General features: G+C 29.9%; 1 protein-coding gene and 1 pseudogene across 1 annotated transcript; both read right to left on the bottom strand.

Annotated features, from left to right (window-relative positions):
- Positions 1-308: 308 nt before the first annotated feature.
- On the bottom strand, positions 309-6,384 carry LOC114162799 (lysine--tRNA ligase, cytoplasmic-like). Its single transcript, XM_028046774.1, has 16 exons — positions 6,283-6,384; positions 6,124-6,199; positions 5,540-5,608; positions 5,271-5,436; positions 5,088-5,181; positions 4,434-4,519; positions 3,875-3,996; positions 3,731-3,790; positions 2,752-2,877; positions 2,389-2,671; positions 2,184-2,283; positions 1,940-2,096; positions 1,098-1,241; positions 947-1,015; positions 702-845; positions 309-624 (listed from the first exon to the last, which is right to left on the bottom strand). The coding sequence occupies exons 1-16, from the start codon at positions 6,339-6,341 to the stop codon at positions 586-588; spliced, it is 1,794 nt and encodes a 597-aa protein (XP_027902575.1). The 5' UTR covers positions 6,342-6,384; the 3' UTR covers positions 309-585.
- A 3,764-nt stretch (positions 6,385-10,148) lies between these two features.
- Positions 10,149-13,702, bottom strand: LOC114162629 (annotated as a pseudogene).
- Positions 13,703-14,018: the final 316 nt, after the last annotated feature.

Genomic DNA, 14,018 nt, shown 5'->3' with positions numbered 1-14,018 from the left:
TTACTCGCCAATTCAATAACTTTTTACTAAATAGGTCTCGACTTCATCTTTGTATTCCACCAACATTAATTTTTGTTAAATCATTGTTATGTTTTTGTTTTTGTATTATCATGTAAACATTATTTATTGTTGAAAATTCTTTGCTGGGTCATAATAGAGTTGAATCAGAGCAAAACAACCAATGTCTTCTCCAACGTTGCCCTCAAAAAGGCACTATATTTGTTACGATAGCAACCTGATGGAGATGGCCTTGATGGTTTAATATGTACCTTACAAAAAATTAGATCTGTTGATTCTCCATTAAAAGATAGTCTTAATTATTCCATTATATATACGAGTATGATGAAAAATAAAATACACAACTACAAACTGAAATTCTAAAATAACCAAAGTTTTGAAACAATAATGAAATACTAAAACAACTGAAGATTAGGAACTGAGAACTAAAACAGCTGGCAGATGACATAATCGTCAATCCAATCATCAAAAGATATAGATCAATAAGTTCATAACTGAAATCCCATCTTTTAATTTCTTATATTACCTGTGTATGATGAGGATTCCAAAATGGCTTTGGTAGAAGGATCAATCTTGAGGTTTCATGGCAGGGAAGAGAAGAACCTCCTGACAGACACCAAAAGAACAGATGGTAAGAACTTATGAAACTAAAGCAAGCATGGAGGAAGAGTAAGAACCAGAACCTTGATATTCTGTGAATCTGTCAATAACATAGTCAATCGATCAATACCCAAGCCCCAACCACCAGTAGGTGGCAAACCATACTCCAGAGCCGTACAAAATGTTTCATCCAAGGCCATTGCTTCATCATCACCTGATTGACGATCCTACACAAAACAAATAACCAAACAGTTGCCGCTATTATTTTCTAGAGAAAAAACCTACCAATTGGAGCAGTGCATATTACATTAGTATTAAGTTTCCTTACCTTGAGTTGTTCGGAAAATCTTTGTCGTTGTACTACAGGGTCATTCAGTTCAGTATACGCATTGCAAAGCTGAAATGTAAGAAACAGTGATCTGAAGAACGATGATTGCACATTTATTAAAATAATAACCACTTAAATGTCATGACCTTACTTCATGTTTATTAATAAATAATTCAAAACGTTCGGTCAGGCCTGGCTTTGATCTATGCCACTTTGCTAAAGGACTCATTATCTCAGGATGGTTTATGATGAATGTAGGATTTACACACGTTTCTTCCAAAAAGTGACCCACAAGCTGCAATATGAAAAAAATATAAATTATATTTCACGCAGAAACTTCATAAGAGGCCCAAAATAAGGAATAAAGACACAAACAAAATGCATCGATTAGAATTGGACATATTAAAAACCAACAAAAGACTGAGTGGAGGTAAAATACAAAATGAGAAAAAATAGCTGTTGACCATAATTGTAACCTAGCCTCACTAAACCTGCGCCAACATTATTATAGAAATTAATGTTACAATTCACAATATAGAAACATTGGAGCTCTGCAGTGGAAACTAGTTATATTACTAGAATGACTATCTGTTTAACGAAGACTATAATGTTTATTGACTGTGTGCCGACTACATTATTCATAGTTGCTGTAGTACTGAAAATTACAGTTATATTACTGGAATGGATAGTTGTTATTTGAGAAAGACTAGAAAGTTTGGACTAAAGTTCTATCCCCCATCCTACCGTTCATAGATACTTCAGTATCCCAATCATAACACAAAACTAGTGCTTTTATATTTTGCTTACTACATACGAACTCTTGTCCTGGTTTTAAATCAGAAATTCAGCAACACAATAAGTATGACAAGATATATCAGGAAAACGGGCCCCTTTAAAATTTGATCCATTCTGACAAGGAAGGATCATCTTTCAAATGAAAGAATAATTTAAAAACAAGTAGATAATAAAAAAGACAGAGAAAAAAGAGATTACTTTATCCAACAAACGTGCAGTTGTCTCAGGAGGTGGACATTTGATCTCATACTTCAAGCATGCATCCTTCAAATATTGATTAGCTTCCTGACTCGACAAGTCTTTGGGAATACTGAGGCCTGCCATCTTCTCTAATTCTTCAATCATGTCAATTCTTCTGTAACAATTAAAAACCAAACCTATCATCCAAAAGTAGAATATAACTATGATGGCTATTAATGACAAGATATTGTACACCACGCACCTGAAAGGTGGAGTAAAATCAATTTCAATAGGTTCCTTGTCAATCCCATCAGCATGATACTTGATTTTATAGCTTCCCTTTGTAAGTTCCTTAACCATACCTGTTTAATGCTTTTCAGATGAGATTAAGTAGCTAATTTGATGAAAAGATACATGAAAGAAAGTCAATACCAATAAGGCAGTAAAAAACATCTATATATTCTTACCACTCAACATTTGCTCTGTTATATCCATTAAGTCATTGTAGTCCTTATATGCCATATAGAACTCACAAGTAGTAAACTCAGGATTATGAGTCAAATCTATGCCCTCATTCCTAAATTGCTTGCCAATTTCATAAACACGGTCCAGCCCACCAACAACCAACTCCTTAAGATATAGTTCTGGAGCAATCCTCATGAACAACCTCATGTTAAGGTCATTGTGATGGGTTACAAATGGGCGTGCTGCTGCTCCACCAGCAATCATGTTCATCATAGGTGTTTCGACCTGAAAGTGATGCAACAAGTAGGTGAACGGAAGAATAGAAACCACAGCATCCAGTACCAAAATTCCCAGACAGAACAAACCTCCAAGAAATCAAGGTCATCAAGGAACCTCCTAATGTAAGAAATGATTTTAGATCTGGTCTTAAAGATTTCTCGGACCTCTGGATTAAGCATCAAATCCAAATGGCGCATGCGATATCTAGTTTCCTGAAACATAAACAGTTAATTAAATAAAACATACATTCGTCAGTACATAAATATTTAGAGAATGATGAAGCAAACAAGAGATAATGCAAATGAAAATTTTCCCTACAGCTTCTGCAGATAAGTCATCAAAACACGTTCATGATAACAAACAAAACACAACTCATAGGATATTAAAAAATATGCATCACAATTGCAATTTACTGAGTAAATTGTACAATCATGGACGAGGCTCTTCTAACTTGAGAAGCAATTTTAATTATTGAATAGATTAATTGTTTAGATTAATACACATTATTGTTATTTTTTATTCAAAGTTCAAGAATGAAGGAGGAACAATTGCTCTCCCTCAAGTATGTAAAAGGAGTCTCGTCATAGACAAAGATCCTCTTTGGTAAAAAATTATTTTCATCTTTGCAAATATAGTTAGAAAACTACCCGCAAATCAATTTCCCACAAAAATCAAGAAAATCAATCCATTTGTGACCAAGGGCCTTTAAGCTGCAACTACGTTAGTTCATAAGGAGGATCATAAAAATGAGAAATGGAATAAATAAATAGATAAAGACATACATAGAATGTACTTAACAAAAACTATACATTTCAAAATGAAAAGATAAAAACACACTGAATAATAATGACAATCCTCTAACTCATTTCTATTCCTAAGCTTAACCCTAATCACCAAAGGGTAAGGTAAATCATGTTTCAATATTTTTTTCACTTTGACAAGTGCATCCACCCTCTTACTGTTGTCACAAATTGGTTCCAACATGAGAGTAGACGCTACAAATGTTTTAAGAGACTAAAAACATTGAAAATATTTATAAAAGTAAACATTTCATGCCAATGATACCTGATCCTTCAAAATATATATCTCAGGATTCCTGGTACTTCCTGGTACCCATGGATTTCTCTGTAGATCATTAAAGATGTAACAATGTCATTGCATATGGTCATCAAACGACATTAAAAATAAAATAAAAGAAAGGTTCCTGACCTTCAAATTTGCATTATCAGCAGCAGCAGCAGCAGACTTTTGCCTGGGCATCATATGCAAACAATGAGACAGCACCACAAAAGTCTTTGGAAAAATACTAAGTTCACCCTTCTTACTTTTTCCTGGATAATTAAAAAATGGAAAACTGAGAAATTTGCTGATTATAGAGTTGAAAAATATACAATTCACAATATAATAGTAATGTAGAATGCATCCTAATTATGGAGAATCAGAATAGAAACATTTATGCTTTTGATCAGTAAGAGTGAGCCCTTTATAATGAATAAAGAGTGCAAGTGTGCAACATTCTAAATTTTGCCAATTATCTAATATTTACAGAGTTGAGGCACCACTTTCCTAGTCTTGAGGCAGAAATCATCTAATAAAATGCACATAATCGAAACATGATTTATATCTTTGCTTACACCTATTTCCTAGACATAACTTATTTAAAGAAACTCTTATAATCATACTTTCATATATATGTATTCATAGTCAAGGTCATAGAATTCAGACAGACTTTATGCATATGAATGACAATAAGTTTGGCACCACGAACCAGGAAATCCAGTGATACCAACTATGTCACCACGCTTCACATTAGAATGGAATTTGGAAAAATCAGCCTCATTCAAGTCTGATTTACTGCATTAAAGAAATATCAGTTGTTTCATCTGTCCTATTAAAATAAGACATGATAAAAGAAAAGAAAAATATATCATTATGAAAGAATTAAAAATACTAAAAACTAACTGTGCAAATCGAAAGTACAAACAGCTACATCCAAGTTAGTCAAACACCAAGGTAGCAAGGAATGCCACAGAACATGACTTCGTAATTTGTAACCATACTATATATGTGTAGTATAAAGTAACAACCTCCTAAATATTTATCCTTTATAACACTAGGACCTTCATTACATATTTATCCTATGGTATTTTTTAAAAGTATTATAATACAAGACCCCAAAGGATAATTCAGATATTTCTAAAGAGTGGAAACATGTGCATGACTGGGCTTTCATTAAAAATTATTACAGACTATATGCCATGCATATTTTTTCAGATTATTCCTCTAATTTAAACATTTAAAAGAAAAGTTTAATAATGGTCAATACTAATCGGCTTTTTCACCTGATTCAACAACAACCCTACATGACCAAGAAGTCTTATCATTTTTATTAATATGAATAAAGTAGAACAAGATTGGGTACCTCGCATCAGCCATAACTTGGACCTTGAAACCACCACCATGCAGGTCATAAAAGACAAGCTTAGAACCAGAGGTGCGCTTGTGCATGATCCGACCTGAAATGCAGAAGCATTAATGAACCAACATACAGCCACCGAAGCAGCAACAGAAAAAACGAACTATCTATGCAGAAACTGCTGACTACCAGACAAAGACACAGAAACATCCTCAAGGTGCTGCCCTTCACTTAAACCTCCATATTCCTTAATGTATTCATCAAGGGACATAGTGACAAAGAATTTGTGGGGATATGGATTTCTGCCTTCTGCCTTTTGAACTGCAAGATACTTCAGCCTATTCTCAAGGTATTGCTGCAATGAAATGAAATCACCCAGAAAATTACCAAAAAAGATGAACAAACATAGAATGCAATTCGCCATAAATTCCACTTCACAAACAAAAAGGGAGCCATACAGTCGGGTCCATATCATCCTCATCAACAGGTGCAGGCTTGTTATCCTTAGCCCGCTGCATTTCAGCTGCCTAAAAGAATAAAAATACATTATAAATAAAATTCCATCTGTGACCAGAAACTGAAATCGAAAAGCAGAGAATAAATGAAATTCCACAAAATCTTTCCAAAACATACAAAAACTTGAATTAGTACAGAAAAGAAAGGCTTAATTACATATTTTACCACTCAATTATCATCACTTTGGCACATTTTACCGTCAAACTTTTCAATCTTCACAAATATTAATGAGCAATTAATTTTCTAACAAGGTGATAACATGGCATGAAAAATAAATAAATAAAACGAAGTCAAGGCAACATCATACAATAAAATGGTAGCAAAACAATGTTGTATAAGATTGTGTAATGCAAGACAAGACAAAAATTAGATTGCAAAATGCAAAATGATGATACGTAAGTGGAAAAACATGCAATTAACAATAATAATAATAATAATAAAAAAAAAAAAAAACATCGCTGCTAATCGATAGCTACATTGCATAGAGAATTGGTGATAGCATTGTGGATTGCGGATAAAGAAGTACCTTTTTGGCTTTCTCCTCCTCCTTGCGCTTCCTTTCTTCTTCTCTCTGTTTGTTCTTCAGTTCTCGCTTCAGTGCACTGCGAAAACAAAGGAAAAAAATAATAATAATCAATTATGGCAAATTTAAATTACACTGTGAAAAGGAATTTCATTCTCGAACTTTTTGCTTATATTTTCGCCGGCGCCGTTAGACGACGGCGGCTCCGAAGAAACTTCCATAGGTGGCGGAGGAGTGAGAACAACTTATGTTAAAACTCTGGATGATAGATTCTGAATGAAAATAATTTTTTTTGGGATTATATATATCTACATATTTTTAATTTACATTATTCGTTGAACAAAATTAATAATTCAAGCAGGGTTTAGCAAATTTTAATAAAATGATAATTAAATAATATGAATATCATTAAATATATGTAATGTCATAATTTTATAATAAAAATTAAAATAAAACAATCACTGATTCCCAATATTCAAGATATGTTTATAAATTTAAATTAAATATATTAACCATAACAAAAGATAAAATAATAAATTAATATATCATAAATTATATGAATTGTAAATGTAAAGTAATATATTAATATAGATGATTAAATCATATACTTTATAACAAGAAAACTAAAATTAAATATTATGAAGAAAAATCATTAAATAAAAAATAATTTAAAAAATAATAATTAGGACCAATGTAAATATTAATTTATAAATTAAATTAATTTCTAAATTAGTTAATATAATTTAAAAATTAAGTTTTTGATCGTTAATATCAGAGATTAATTTAAATTTAAATTTATATTATAAAAATTTATAATGTGTATATTTTTATCAATTAGTATATGGATGTTATAAACCCTAAACAAATTATAATTATATCAAAAGGAAAATTAACTCTAACTCTAATAAATTTTAAATTCCAATATATAAACATTTACCTAAAGTGATGACAATAGAAGATGATTCAACATAAACACCGAGTTATTTGTGCTAATTATGGTGTGAGTGACCGTTATTTATAGATCTTAATTTTTATTTTTTTTTACTCTCTTGCTTGCTTGGACACGAAGGTTCTAAAAGTAGTCAAAGTCGTGACTTTTATTTTATTACTATGCTTTTACTTGGGTATCAAGAACAAGAAAGTTGCAATAATTTATATAAAATGACTAGAATAATGTTTAATAAAAACCATAGTCCCCAAAGAAAAAGATAATGTACGGTGAAAAGGTTGACATAAAATGACATATATAGAATATAGACAAGCAAAAATATTATATCATTATATTGTATTATGTTATTTAATGTTTTTTTTTAGGTTAAAGGTTCTACTTATAGATTATATATACAATATTTTATTGATATAAGATTACTTAATATTTTGTTTAAATAAAAAAATGACGTAAAGTTCGAAACTTCCTCAGTTATTTTAGAAGAGAATATAATACTGGAAAAATACTCAAGGTGTAGTAAAAACTAAAAATAAACCATATATTTCAATCTCCTAAACTGATTCACTTAAAGTGTTACAAAATTCGAAAAAAGTACCATTCTAATGTTACTTTAGTAAAATTATTTAAATAAATAAACTTTAAATTTAATATAAAGATGGGTAAGTCAGACTACTAAAAAGTCAATTTTATGTCGAAGAAATTAGAGTTCAATTTTTTTTTTTTACTTTGAAAAAATCATGTGTGTATAGAATGATATATATCTCCAATAATATGACTAATTTACTTATAAAATAAAAATTAATTATTATAATAATTAATTATTATAATAATTAATTTAGATATTAATTTATAAATTAAAAATTATTCTTAATTAAAATAATTTAAAAAAATTTATAATTAATCTCTAAATTAATAATTAAAATATTTTTATTATGAATTAATTTTTAAATTTGTTACAAATAAATAACTACTTAAGCTTTGATGATTATCAAAAGAATTAATTTTCAAAATTAGTTTTTAATTAAAAAATTATTTCCTGAGTAGGTCTTTAAACGTTTTTTTTATCACTAAAAAATTAAGCGTTTTTTTGGAGTGATATTTTTTCTATCAAAATCATATTTAGTATATATGATTTTTGTCAAATGCAATTTTATGTTGTTTTATTGTATCATACATGATAAAAACAACATTTTTTGAAAATAGTTTTCGTAATTAATGATTATACTTATTGCTAAATCAATATTATTTTAATGTATTTTTAATTATTTAATGTTTTTTATATGACTGAAATATTTTTTAATATACTATGAAAATCAATATATGGGATTACGACTTTCTTTTATGTATTTTTGTATTTTTGTATTGTTGTTTTTTTAACGAATAAAGTTTTACATATTCTATTTGTTTTAAAAATATGATTTCTTTTTAAATATTATGAAAACAAATATTATTTTTTTAATACTTGGCTTGTTGTTGCTATTCCGCACCTTTAGCCTCACTTTAGAAGCAGACACATTGATGGGCTAGATGCGTTAACTTTTATTACCTAAATTTTTAACTATTTCTATTTACACTGCACATTTTTCCTAATATGGATTTCCTTAAAAAAAATCATTTAATTACTTAAAATTATTGTTTGACTTTTAGAATACTAAAGTGAGTGTAGTGTACATGATAAAGTCCAATATCAAGTAATAATTTAACAGCCATAAAGGAAAAAAAGTGAGACTACAAGAAAAAAAAACTTATTTTTCCATTATAAAATTGGATCCACACTTAAATTTATATTATTGACAAATATATTTGTGATTAGTTAATATCCATAGAAAAAAAAAAAAACATAAGGCATCAGATTAGGGATGAAGGTTGTAGGAAAATAAATTGATGGCTAATATTTCGTCGATTATAAATGAAATTCTGGTAGTATTTCATCGATAATACATATTAAGTGAAAAAAGTTGAGGAATTCATTTCAACATGTATTTATAAGAATTTGGATTCTTTTGATGATTTTTTATGTGCTGTTTTTGTATTATATTTTTATAATATACTGATTTTTATTAATTTTAATATTTTAAAATATATTTAAAAGATATTTAAAGTATAATATATTTTTAATGTATGACAAATAGCATAAAAAAATTAATAAAAAATCTGAACTCGTATTTATAAGCATTTGTGTTTAGAATAAAGACATAATAGAAAAAAATATATAATTTGTTATATGAGTACTTAAATTATTATATATTTTCCGGTCTAGTACCAGCTTGATTATTAATTATGAATAAATAATCATTTGTAGTTATTTCAATCACTTATTCAAATTGTTCGTATATATATATATATATATATATATATATATATAGTATTTTGAATTAAGTTTGAGGTTTTTTTATAAATTTGAATATTATAATTAATTCATTTTCTTGACGTCATTAATTTTTTTCATCATCAATTTACGAAAATGATTATTAGATCTATGAACTATTTGATGTTTAAAATACATTGTTTTTCTTATCCGTGTTTTAGTTGAGGATGACATGTTTACATATAGAATATGTTTTTGTAGTGTTCAAATGCTTTAACCACTGAAATCATTATATTAGAAAGTCATTAATTCTACGTAATATCATGTAAAATAGTGATTCGCATAGTCATTAAATATATGAAAAATAATATCATGCGGGTAACACTTATTATAAAGTAATACATAAATTGTCTCGTAGCAATAAACCAACCATATTAAAATTATAAATTGTAGTATTTAAATTGTTATATGTTTAAATATAAAAAATACACTTGAAGTACAAATATTTGACACAATAATATATTAGTATATTGCCATTAATATCATAACAAAAGTCACAAATTCCATGAAATTATGTTTGAAATTTGTATTCTATATTATATTGGTCCAACCATTGCTATAAGTAATATAATTTTTTTTAATGAAAAGACAATACGAAATATTCACGACCTAGAAATAAACAGTTTTCATATTGCAAAATCATCCAAAAAGTTGATACAGAAGCATAAATGGGATTCAGCATTTCTTAGTCAGAAAAATGACACTGCATTCTTATTTGATAAAAGGTATGATGAGGTACTCTGCGTAGAGTAGCTACAAGAACAAAACAGAATCAAGATTAGAAACAACAACCCATTAAGACCGTAAGAGATTTATGGGTATGTTTGTCTACTTATTAATTTTGTCTCCTACGAAAAAGCTGAGAAAGAAAATATAGGAGTTTTTTAATAGTAAAAATATTAATTAAATTAATAAGAAAAGCTGCTTCTTTTTAATAGGTTTGTACTTATTAAAAGAAAAAAACTTATAGGGTTAATTGTTACCTTCCAAAGAAACATGTAGAAGGATTCTGTGGCAAAACTGCTTTTCACATCAACAGACTTAGAACGATACCAGAGGACTGAAGCAAGAACAGCATGTGCAGAAACCTAACACATAGAAACTGAGAATAAACTTCAAACTTCAACGAAAATAATCAAATCATCACCCACGTCCACATTCACTAGATATATATCCGTCTTAAAGGTATGTGATAATTTCATAAATCATGGACATTCCATGCAACAAAGATTACTTTTGCAACGGAGGAATTTCCTTATTTAGAAACCTCATTCGGTTAGGTTTACACTTTTGGTACCATCCTTATTCTGAAGTTTATCTCGAACTCTTGACATGAAGATTTTTGATACAGGGACTTGCACTCATTTGAACCGGTTTTAACTATTGGTTCTCATATCACTTGTTAGGTTTACATAAGAGTTTCACTGGAAATATACAACATCAATGAGACCTAAACCCAACCATATAAGATATTGACACTACCCTCAATCCAAAACTTTAAGACAATAAATCTATGAGTTTTCGTCCTTATAGAGTGTTCTACTTTCTCATTTTTATTCAATATAAGACTTAGATTCACGCTTGGATTTCAACGTATGCACCCCATATATATATATGCATCAGTTAAGAAGCAACACTCTTTGACTTTGCATACTGTAACTAAATTTTGATAATTTATATGTACAAAACCTTGAAACCTTGATATAATGAAAACCAACCATTACAGTGGCATAATTTATACAAGTAATTAAAAAGTCACCGTGATCATTCTGCTCGAGGGGTAGGAAGATGTTGTTGCACCCACAAGAATGGCAACAACATAGATCATTTCAAGAAGTGAAACACAAATCCAGAATACCTGAAAGAAACTTATTTATGGTAAATCAAGGATACAAGAGGGCAAAACCAAGTCTTCTGAGATTATACGTAAGAAGAACTACCCGCTTCTGACCCAAATGCACCGACAAAGATTGAATACCAAATTTTTCATCTCCTTCATGGTCGGGTATATCCTTTATGAAAGTCAACACAAAATATAAGGGTACACATGCATATTTTAAGAAAACAGGAAGCTTTTCTCCTTTTTACCTTGAACAGTGCTAAAACTAAAGAGAAGAAACTCAAGAATGCTGTGGCAAAAATCAATGATCTGGGAAGCATAGTTGGCCTCTTGAACACATAGGTCTGCAGATTTAATATTATGCACACATATTAGCAACAAAAAACATTTGACTTTGTACGAGGGTTGCTTTTCTGGTAGACATTTGTTGTTGCAAGTATGTGTACAAAAGTTAATTTATGCACATATACATTACAACTGAGAGCACTTTCTAGAAGGACAAACCACCTGCATATGAAGAAAATAGGCAAGTTGAAACGTTATTCCTCGACCAACTACCATGCACATGGCTGCAAGCGCTGCAATTCTCTTCCATCTCAACAGGGGTAACTGCGAAATTTCCGACACGAGTTATAGAAAAATGAATGTAGTCACTATCAAACTAAGTTTTCTAACAGAAGTTTTCAAGAAGCTTAATTTCAAATCTGACTAACGAAAAAGAAAACAAGTGTCACACAAATTCAATTCTTAACCTTACTCTAACACAGAAAGTTCTCCTCCTGAAAGGAAAATTAGGACTTAGTACATATATTGTCTAGTGTTTGAGAAGTCAATTACTGCATAATGTTCACTGAACTTTGATAAAGCATAATAAAACTCTTGATACAGAAAATTAACAAATCTTACAATGACCCTTAATAATTATGCCCTCATCCAAATGAACTTACATCGATTGAATAAGCAGTCCCCAGAAAAAAATGGATGGAAAGAGCCCACAACAACGGAGGTGAACCTGCAATCCATCCAATCCCAAAACTCTGTAAAGGAGAATAAAATGATAAGTTTTCTAAACCTTGTCAACGAAGCTTATCCCAGTAGAAAATATCTAAATTACATATTTAAATTTATATCAATGAGAAACTAATTGGTTCCTTAAACCCAATAGAAAAGAAGTTATATAATAAACGAGGAAAATCAAATAAGAGTGATGGTGTGCATTACAAAGGAATGTTGTATATAATACCAGAATCAAGCATGATGCAGTGAGAATGACACCAGTTCCAAAAGAATACTCCCCTGATGCCAATGGACGATAAGGTTTGTTTATCTGCAAAACAACATGTGGCACACATCACTATTCTGTCCTGAAACTAAAATTGGGTGTGACTATTGTGTAGTATTTAGCATATTGTTCCATAGTGTTAGTAAGTTACATATATACCTTGTCTATTTCAACATCAGTTAAATGATTGAAGCCTGTAACATAACAGGTCATCAAAGCAGCAGCTACTATGGCCTGAAATAATGATAAAACATCTAGTTATATATATATATATATATATATATATATATATATATATATATATATATATATATTATGCTCACAGGTACTAGTAAAAGTTACGTAAAGCAGCAAAAGTCTTGCGTTAATAAGGTATTTTTAAGAGCAGCAGAGTTAAGTTACCACCTGGAACAAGCCAATGAAATATGTTAGAGAAATATCTGATAACTTCTCTACCGCAAGGAGAGACATAGAGGTTATGCTTATTGCCTGTAGAAAGAAAAACAACTTAAGTAAAATGATTCAAAACAGTACACGTTTTCTTTTATAAAATAGGAGGTTCATGCAAAAGAATTTGATGATTGATATTATATAAAAGATTGACTTTAGTTCTACAGGGAAAAAGAAAAGGATTCGACTTAACTGTGGCAATCAGCACGTATGGTTTGAAAAACCTGGTAAATGCATCAAAGTAATATTTGATAGAGCCCCGAAAGGGTTTTTGAAAATGTTGAGGTTTAGCAGATTCAAATGATTCTCCACTGGCTGCGTTCACAACATATCTTCTACCACGTTGGTGAAATGTGGATCCTACCTCAATTCCTCTATAATGACTCTGATGATGCCTCATGATATATGATATTTATTCTGGATTTTCTCAGTTTTGCACCGTGAAGCTTTTGTTACGTAAGAACCTTGAATATCCGATATGAAATTTTATTTAGAGGATGAAGTTTCTCAAAAGTATTCGAAATGATACCAAGTACTTTGTAACAACAAAAAGAAAACATGGACCAATTTTCATGGCTCACCAGAAGAAGAAGCTACAGGGAAAGACCCAACAAAGATATAGAAGCCATTGATGGTTGGGTGCAATTTGTTTTCAAGAGGCTCTCTAGCACAGTTCATACTACTAGATACCATATTTAACAGCATCTTACTCTAGATGATGACGATGACGATGATGTATACAGATGATAATTTATTTTCTAAATTTAAAAGTCAGTTCCTGGTCACCATTTTTGTTCTTATTGGAGTAAATTTCCATTCAACATTCAAAGTCTGTTAAGTGATAAAAGCACATGATATCGAAGTCAATCTAAAAGGCTATACTTTTCCATTTATTCTCCTTGGGATGAAATACTAGTTAATGGTTCAAGATTTTGCAATGATGGTTTCATATTCCAATTATATCTCACATATATGTTGCATTCAAATGTACAGTTTAAAAGAGATGCAT

Source organism: Vigna unguiculata, chromosome 9 (assembly GCF_004118075.2).
Source record: "Vigna unguiculata cultivar IT97K-499-35 chromosome 9, ASM411807v1, whole genome shotgun sequence".
NCBI classification, from domain to species: domain Eukaryota; kingdom Viridiplantae; phylum Streptophyta; class Magnoliopsida; order Fabales; family Fabaceae; genus Vigna; species Vigna unguiculata.
The sequence above is the reverse complement of the archived record's forward strand: the minus strand, read 5'-3'. Positions and strand labels throughout refer to the sequence as shown.

Bases quoted from the DNA above. Each gene is read 5' to 3' on its own strand.
- LOC114162799 (XM_028046774.1), bottom strand. From the start codon at position 6,341: ATGGAAGTTTCTTCGGAGCCGCCGTCGTCTAACGGCGCCGGCGAAAAT. The intron at 5,182-5,270 runs GTAGTCAGCAGT...TCTGCATTTCAG, and splicing joins TGTTTCTGTGTCTTTGTCTG to GTCGGATCATGCACAAGCGC. The intron at 2,878-3,730 runs GTATCATTGGCA...TTTATGTTTCAG, and splicing joins TATATATTTTGAAGGATCAG to GAAACTAGATATCGCATGCG.